General features: G+C 39.9%; 1 protein-coding gene across 1 annotated transcript in view; it reads right to left on the minus strand.

Annotated features, from left to right (window-relative positions):
* The window catches only part of LOC126282474 (limbic system-associated membrane protein-like), a gene marked incomplete at its 5' end in the record, with an annotated part of 867,777 nt that extends 859,031 nt beyond the window's left edge, over positions 1-8,746 (minus strand). Inside the window, one exon of the mRNA XM_049982131.1 lies at positions 8,695-8,746. Within this exon, the coding sequence (XP_049838088.1) occupies positions 8,695-8,746 (52 nt within the window). The remainder of the gene's footprint in view (positions 1-8,694) is intronic.
* Between the last annotated feature and the right edge of the window lie 756 nt (positions 8,747-9,502).

Consider the following 9,502-nt stretch of genomic DNA (forward strand, 5'->3'; position numbering starts at 1 on the left):
TTACTAGACACAGTTCGTGCTTTTCCATCAGAGTCTAGAGTAGAGTTGCGCAGCACGTGTCGATAGTCCGTTTATCTGCATAGTTTAGTTTTCCACGGTATTTAGTATGGACAGAGGCTGCGACTGTTGTGTGCGGATGCGAGCCTAGTTGGTGACACATCGCTCTCAGCTTCAGGCTGTGATGGCTTCAGTTACACAGCTTAAGGCTGCAGTGGATGGGCACCACTGCTGTGGGCTGGCTGTGGGGATCCAACGGACGTGCAGGGCGCCTGGTTCTCCGATCGGTCCTCATTGGTGGCCAACCCAGTTACTGCTCGCACTGAGGCTGACCCTTCGCCTGTGGTCGAGTGGGAGGTCGCCTCGGGGCGAAGCGGGCGGCGAAAGACCTTCCAGGCGGCCGCACGTAAGGCCTTCCCGGTTTGTCTGACAGGTTCCAGGTACTGTGTGTGGCTTATACTGTCTCTGAGCCAGATGCTGTCACCTGTCCTGTTTCAGAGGAAAACACCCAAAGATCCGGGCAATCGCAGAGGGTGGGAATATTGGTAGTTGGGAGCTCCAACGTTGGTCGCGTTATGGGGCCCCTTCGGGACTTGGCTGACAAGAAGAAAACCAATGTGCATTCCGTGTGCATACCGGGTGGAATCATTCCAGATGTGGATAGGGTCCTCCCGGATGCCATGAAGAGCACAGGGTGCAGCCAACTGGAGGTGGTTGCTCACATCGGTACCAAAGATCAGTGTCACTTTGGATCAGAAGAGATTCTATCTGGATTCGAGCGGCTAACAGAAGTGGTAAAGGCTGCCAGTCTTGCTTGCAAGATAAAAGCAGAGCTGACCATTTGCAGCATAGTCGACAGGACCGATTGCGGACCTGTGGTACAGAGCGAAGTGGAGGATCCGAATCAGAGTCTCAGACAGTTCTGTGACCGTGTAGGCTGCAGATTCCTCGACTTGAGCAAACGGATGGCTGGGTTTCGGATTCTGCTTAATAGGTCAGGTCTTCACTATATGCAGGAGGCTGCTACACAGGTAACAGGGTGCTGTGTCGAGTGGACTGGGCGATTTCTTAGGTTAGAGGGTCTCGGGAAAACACAAGAAGGGCTTCAGTCACAAAGGGTGCAGACTGAACACAGGAAAACCGTAGATACAGGAACCATTGGTATAACAGTTGTAAATTGTCGTAGCTGTGTTGGGAAAGTACCAGATCTCCAAGGCCTAATAGGAAGCATTGATGCTCAATCGTTACAGGTACTGAAAGCTGGCTAAAGCAGGGTATAAGTTTAGCGGAAATTTTTGCGAAGAACCTAACGGTGTTGCGAAAGGATAGGCTAAACACGGTTTGCGGAGGAATTTTGTTGCTGTTAGAAGTAGTTTAACGTGTCGCGAAATTGAAGTAGATACTTCCTGTGAGTTAGTATGGGCAGACGTCATTGTTGGCAACAGGAATAAAATAATAATTGGATCCTTTTACAAACCTCCCAATTCAGATGATATAGTTGCTGAAAGATGAAGGAAAATTTGAGTTTGATTTCATACACGTACCCCACTCTTACCATAATAGTTGGCGGTGACTTTAATTTACCCTCAATATGCAGGCGTAAATACATGTTTAATTCCGGAGGTACGCAAAAAATATCATCTGAAATTGTGCTAAGCGCATTCTCTGAAATTTTTTTCGAGCAGTAAGTTCATGAGCCGACGCGAATAGTAAACGTATGTGGAAACACCTTCACTTCCCCGCAACAAATAATCCTGAGTTAATAACGATCATCAAAACACATTCAAGGATTAGTGAACACTGAGTTGTAGTAGCGAGACTAAATATTTAAATCCCCAAATCCTTGAAAAATAAGCGAAAAATATACCTCTTCAAGAAAAAAGATAAAAATTCACTTTACGCCTTCCCGAGAGACCATATTCACTCATTTCAAATTAATAATATAAGTGTAGACCAGTGTAGACTTGGATTCAAAGAAATAGTATCGGTAGCAGTTGAGAGACTTATACCAATAAATTAACAAACAACTGAGACGATCCTCCTTGGTACAGAAAACGGGTTAGAACACTATTGCAGAAACAACGAAACAAGCATGCCAAATGTAAACATACGCAAAATCCCCAAGATTGGCGATCTTTTACAGAAGCTCGAAATTGTCGCGAACTTCGATGCGTGATGCCTATATCAGTTTCCACAACGAAACGTTGTCACGAAACCTGGACGAAAATCAAAAAAAGGTCCTGGTCGTATGTGAAGTAGGTTATCGGCAAGAAACAGTCAATCAATGCCTTCTCTGCGTGACAGCAATGGAGATACTATCGAAGATAGTGTTTCCAAAGCAGAGTTACTAAACACGGCCTTCCGAAATGCCTTCACAAAAGAGCACGAAGTAAATATTACAGAATTCGAGTCGAGAACAGCTGCCAGCATGAGTAACGTAGAAGTAAATATCCCCGGAGTAGTGAAGCAACTTAAATCACTTAATAAAAGCAAGTCTTCTTGTCCAGACTTTCTGCCAGTTAGGATCCTTTCGGAGAATGCTGATGCATTAGCTCCATACTTAGCTATCATATACAACGGTTCGCTCGACGATAGATCTTACCCAAACACTGGAAAGATGCACAGGTCACACCAATATTCAAGAAAGCTGATAGGAGTAATCTACTAAATTACAGGCTCATATCGCTAACGTCGATATGCAGCAGAATTTTAGAACATATGTTGTGTTTGAACATTATGAATCACCTCGAAGAAAAAGGTCTATTGACACGCAGTCCACATGGGTTTAGAAAACATCGTTCCTGTGAAATACAACTAGCTCTTTATTCACATGAAGTGTTGAACGCTATTGACACGTGGTTTCAGATCGATTTCGCATTTCTGGATTTCCGGAAGGCTTTTGACACTGTACCACACAAGAGGCTTCTAGTTAAATTGCGTGTTTATGGAATATCGTCTCAGTTATTTGACTGGAATTGTGATTTTCTGCCAGAGAGGTCACAGTTCGTAATATAGACGGGAAGTCATCTAGGACAACAGAAGTGGTTTCTGGCGCTCCCCAAGGTAGTGTTATAGGCCGTTTGCTGTTCTTATATTATAAACGATTTTGAAGACACTCTGAGCAGCCGTCTTCGTTTATTTGCAGATGACGCTGTCGTTTATCGACTAATAAAGCCATTAGAAGATCAAAACAAATGGCATAACGATTTATAAAAGATATCTGAAAGTGGAAGTTGACCCTAAATAACGAAAAGTGTGAAGTCATCCACATGAGTGCGAAAAGGAACTCGTTAAACTTCCGTTACACGATAAATCAGTCTAATCTAAATGCTGTAAATTCAACTAAGTAACTAGGTATTACAATGACGAACAACTTAAATTGGATGGAACAAATACAGAATGTCGTGGGGAAAGCTAACAACGGACTGGTTTTTTTTTTTGGCAGGACACTTAGAAAATGTAACAAATCTCCCTACTAAGCAGATTGCCTACACAACGTTTTTCTGTAAGCTTTCAGAATACTGCTGCGCGGTGTGGGATTCTTACCTGATAGGACTGACGATGTACATCGAAAAAGATCAAAGAAAGGCAGCACGCTTTGTATTGTCGTGAAGTATTTGAGAGAGTGTCACAGAAATGATACAGGATTTGGGCTGACGTTTTTCGATCCGCCGGAAACTTCTCACGAAATTCCAATCACCGACTTCCTCCTCCGAATGTGAAAATATATTGTTGACACCGACGTACATAGGGAGGAACGATCACCGCGATAAAATAAGGAAAATCAGAGCTCGTACGGAAAGATGCGATCTATACGAGATTGGAATAAAAGTGAATTGTGAAGGCGGTTCGATGAACCCTCTGCCATGCACTTGAATGTGATTTGTAGAGTATCCATGTCGATGTAGATGTAGAAATGCAGTCTGCCTGCTGCTTCGTTTCTTACGCGAGGTTCCTGAAGTAAGTTTCCCTCGATAGTTCGATTGCCTATCACCAGGAACCAAGGTCAGGAATCTTAAAATTATGTGGGGTGAGAGACTACAAAGTGCTACACTATCTGTCCAGCTACCTTTGTTTGGATTTCTATGGTTTCGTAAAGTACAACAGTATCAGTTGAATGATGGGTATTGTTGCCTCAATGAAATCTACGGCTACTTAGCTCTAAAACACTTTCTACTTCGGGAGCAGTATATTGTCTCCATTGTCTGCGGGAGCTCATATTATTCTCTTTTGTTCTTATTGTGTTCGTTGAATATGATCCGCATCACACAAGTATCAACAATAATTATAAGTCATTTAGAAAGTACCACTTACCTTCTAATGACTCTGTTGTCAACGGATGTTGAAGCCTAATAGACTTTTCTTCTGTCTCAAAAAGAAGCTCTGGCTACAAAATTCATCAGGTATATACTGTATTAAAAACAAAGGTTGACAGATTCTATGGATAACTTATTTAAACTTAAACAATGGCTCAGTGCTAACCTGCACAAGACGTAGCTCATCAAGGCTTAAAACTAATATTGTATATCTATGTATATCTACATCTACATGTACGTGATTACTCTTCTATTTACAACAAGGTGCCTGGCAGATATACCAATGAATCACCTTCAAGCTATCTCTCTATCGCCCCGGAAAAATGAGCACTCAAATTTTTCTTTGGGAGCCCTGACTTCTCGTGATGATAGTTTCTCCCTATGTAGGTGGGTGCTACCACAATGTTTTTGCAATCGAAGAAGAAAACCTATGATTGAAATTACATGAGAAGATCTCGTTGCAACGAAAATGGCCTTTTTTAAAAATGTTTCACACTCCAATTCCCGTACAATGTCTGTGTCAAGATCTCCCCTATTTCGCGATAATACAAAACGAGTTGCCCTTCTTCGTGCTTTTTCGATGTCGTCCGTCAGTCCCATCTAATGCGGATCCCACACCGCACAGCAATACTCCAGAATAGGGCGGACAAGTATGGTGTAAGCAGTATCTTTAGTAGACCAGTTGCACATTCTAAGTTTTCTGCAATGAATCGCAGTCTTTGATTTGCCCCACACTCAACATTATTTACGTGATCATTACATTTTAGGTTACGTTTAACAGTAATCCCTAAGTAGTTGAATTTACAGCCTGCAGATTTGTGAGATTTATCGTGTAATCGAAATTTAGCGAATTTCTTTTAGTACTCATGTGAATATCCTTACACTTTCTGTTATTCAGGGTGAATTGCCACTTTTCGCACCATACAGATATCTTATCTCAATATTTTTGTAATTCGTTTTGGGCACTTGATTACTTTACAAGATTGTAAATGACAGCATCATCTGCAAACAATCTAAGACGGCTACCCAGGTTTTCTCCTATGTCATTAATATAGATTAGGAACAAAGGAGGGCCTGTAACACTTCATAAGGGAACCCCGGACAATGCTTCTGTTTTACTCGATGACTTTCCGTCTATTAGTACGAACTGTGAACTTTCTGACAAGATGGATGTTGTCTTATTAAGCTGGATGAATGTCTCCATTACGAATCTAGTGACATGTTATCACCATCCTTGTTTTCATTCCATGTTAGTGTGAACGTACCTGATCTACCTATAAATATCTAATTAATCTAAGGTACACAACTAAGTTTTTCTCACTGGAATATTGAGTTAGAATCGGTAATAGGCATGTAACAAGGACATTAAGAAGGTTGCCACAAAAGTGATGCAGTTACCTATATAATTTGTCAATTGTAACTGATGCATAAGAGGTATAAAAGAAATTACGCCAGTCTTATTAAATAACGAAATTTATAACCAACTTTTCCAGAGCGGTATCTAAGAAATGTACAACATGTGATTTGTGGAAATAAATTTTCATACACGAGGTACAAAGTAGAACGTAAATCTATATTGGAGTTTTTGTTTTGTGGGATTCATGCCTCACAAATAATAGAAATTGTTTAAATGATGCAAGGTTCAAATAGCTGTGGCTGTTCTATGAACCTTTATGTTTCACAATGAACATCTTACGGACCGAGGACTATTTTCGATAGTCATATAGGAAAAATTAATCTTTCCGAACTTACGTCAACTCCGTTACTTCATTTCTCAAATTCAAACATTTAAGGGGCTCATATTAAGGAAAGAACCCAAATACCCCAATGTAACACACACAAGGATAAAGAACGAACATTGTGGATGATATCGAGATGAAGCACTAACAAAACCAAGGAACACATAGCGACTTGTGTATGACTAGTAACTTCAGATATTCAGTCCTTAATGTTAGACTGTTAAATAAACATATTTGCCACTAGACGAAGACGAGAGGCTGATGTGGGTTCGCACAGTCTTAATATATTACAACGTCTGTTGAAGACGTACTTTGCTCCGAAATGTATCCAGTATGAAGTTTATCACCCAGTTACAAACAACTATAAATAGGGTCACTTAAACAGAGTGTCGTTTATTAAAATGTGGCCCTTCCAGCTGAAGTGGCATTTTGTCTGTTGTGCCACGATGATGTAGTATACGTGACGTTTATGAAGAGGTATTAGAAAACCACTGCATCCGTTTACGTCAGATGTCTCGTACACATACTTAGCTGTGTCTGGTGTCAGAGGTGAATAATTTGTCCCTGCTCATTTCTCTCGAGAGAAACCTGAACTGCATGTATCACAAACACGTATTACAACAATTTTAAATGCCTACACTTCGAATGATGCTACTTGTGTTAAATATAACGAATAGTTATGATCATAAAAAGATGAGAATTTTCGTATTTTATACAGATAAAAGCTAGAGTCTGAAATAGGTGTAGTAGACTCCATATCAGCGTCCCGCTGATGGCTAATTCCTTTTATATAAAAGTTAATAATTCCTCTCGGCTTCTGCTGAAGTAAACGATATACTCCACAATTCTTTAAAAATATTGACTTACACAGAGAAAGAAGTATATATAAAGTGACTCACTGAAAACTAACATTATCGAAATTATGATTCGTACAATGCTTTACATAGCAAGAACAATGCTATGTAAGGGAATACGAGACAGAACGGGATACCAGGGCACGTCGGGATAGTGCTGTTTTCTAAACTGAAGAATACTGGAACCAATTGCGGTGACATGTAACTACGTCTAACTACGTCTCTGAATAGATGGGAGGGTGCGACGGTCATTTCCACTTGGTTTGATGTGCGACTTGTAAGAGAACAGTTGTTCTTTACTTTTCCAGTTTTGTTTCTATGACGTCTGGCGAATTTAAACTCAAGATAAACCTGAACGTGCTCTATTGGCATGAAATCTTAAAGTGGAAGTCGTTCACTATACGTTAGTTACATAATATGTTGAAATATGCCAGTTATTGCACCGCATGAAAGTTGTTAACAATTTGATTCTGGGGAAGAACGGGATAGTACAGAATGGTATACTGTTCCTTTGTGTCCTGTCATTTTTTGAGGGAAGTAGTTTTCCTACTACTTACTTCTATATTTTCCATATACTGAGAACATACATTAGAACGACCAACAGACAACATCTGAGTATTAAATTAAAGGGAACGGCAGTTTCAACCGTTTTATCTTGTGAGATGGGAGTTTTAAAAGTATCTACGGAGTTCAACGTGTCAAAATGAATTTTGCAAAATTTTTTCGTAAATGAATAATCTCAACTACGGAGGTGACAAATCAGATAAAAAATTTAACCATATGTGCACTACAGACGAAGAAGACGATCTGTTAGCAAACTTGAGATTACTAGAGAACACACTTCAGTCCAAGGTGAAACATCTCATTGTCAGATCATTAGCCTACCAATTAGATAAAGAAAGTTGTTAAACACACACACACACACACACACACACACACACACACACACACACACACACACTGTATGACAAAGAATACCTTATGTTTGGTCAGGACTGGGTACCAGGATTTGTTACGAGCTACCTTATGTGGTCTGTTCACAAATTAGAAAATACTTGTGGGACTCTAGCGGTGGGTTTCATTAAAGTAACAGTAACCTGGTACTATTGTCCTTTTTCAGAATGTTATTAAAATATTTTCTTACTGTCACCGATTCTTTTGAAGATTTGAAGTTCTTTTGTCTGACGTTTTCGTTTCATAACTTTATGCCTTTGTTTCAAGACGATATTCCTAACAATTGCATCGTTTAACCATAATTTAATAAAAAGTTTCTTATCCTATTCTCCCCCGTGGATGGGGCAGAATTGGAAATATATGGGCATTTATTTGAAAACACGTAAAAAATGTATAACATACGGTTTAAAGTGGTTTTCAAGTGATGGACTGTGAGTTATACTGTAAGGTGATTTCTTTATACCTTTAAGAAACGCTTTCTTTTATTCCTTCATTTTACAAAAGTATCCCCCTCAGATCCGTGTTCCCCTAAATGCGAAGCATGATATTATGACGGTAATTTGTTGCTAAATAAATGAAACATCTTCACTCATTAACTGAGGCATACGTTTGCTGTTTATCTAACAGTATCTAACAGTTTCTTGAGAATTTGTTTCACACTCACATCGTAACCTATATTAATAATGCAAATGTGTACCACAGTGTTATTTCTTGTACAAGCTAACGGTGTACCTTTTCCTGTTTCACAAAGGGCACTTCATAGTTATCCCCGAGCAATAGTATTAGCTGAGGAATATAGAAACCGTAATTTGAGAATGTTTGAGATTTACTTACGCTTCAGGGAATGTGCAAAGCTGTGCTCTTTGTGGATGTAGGCTGAAACAAAGAGAAAAAGAAAACATAGTTATAGCATATGACCAGACAATACAATACACGGCACCTCAAAATAATATGGTCTCTTTGAAACTGAACCCCTCATTAATTAAACTCTGTACATACACATTTTTTTCTGAAATTAAAGCACACGCTCTCTGAAACTGAATAATTCATCAACTCTTTATACGGGAATTTAAGCAAACATGGTTGGGTACTCTTACTGTTTGAACAACGGAAGTTGATGGCGCATTATTGGAAAACGGAGAATTTGATAGCAGCTCATCGGCATTGCAGGACTGAATTCTCAACTCAGCCAGAAACAATGTCAGTGATTACAGTCTGAGGCCACTTTATTGGGAAAAAAGTAAAGTATGGTCGCTGTCATAACGGCATGTGTGGGACTACAGAGGTTTCACCGATTGGCCCAGGACATAACACGAGGAAATCTGAGATCCTACGTTCTAGAGAGAATTTTGCACACTTGTATATGGTAGCCATAAATACCCAATTTATCCACACATGGCACCCGCGACTGGAACAGAAGCTCTCGATGAACATGAGTGGAGAAAGAGTAGGTTTAGAAAATTTAGCATTTTGGTAGGTTAAGCACACTTCATACTAAACGGAACAGGGAACATAATAACCACATGTGATGTTGTTATGGTGTTCAGTCTAAAGACTGGTTTGATGCAGCTCTCTGTGCTGTTTTATCCTATGCAATCCTCTTCATCTCCGAGTAACTACTGCAACCTACATCTCTCTGAAT

This window comes from Schistocerca gregaria, chromosome 7, assembly GCF_023897955.1.
Source record: "Schistocerca gregaria isolate iqSchGreg1 chromosome 7, iqSchGreg1.2, whole genome shotgun sequence".
NCBI lineage: Eukaryota > Metazoa > Arthropoda > Insecta > Orthoptera > Acrididae > Schistocerca > Schistocerca gregaria.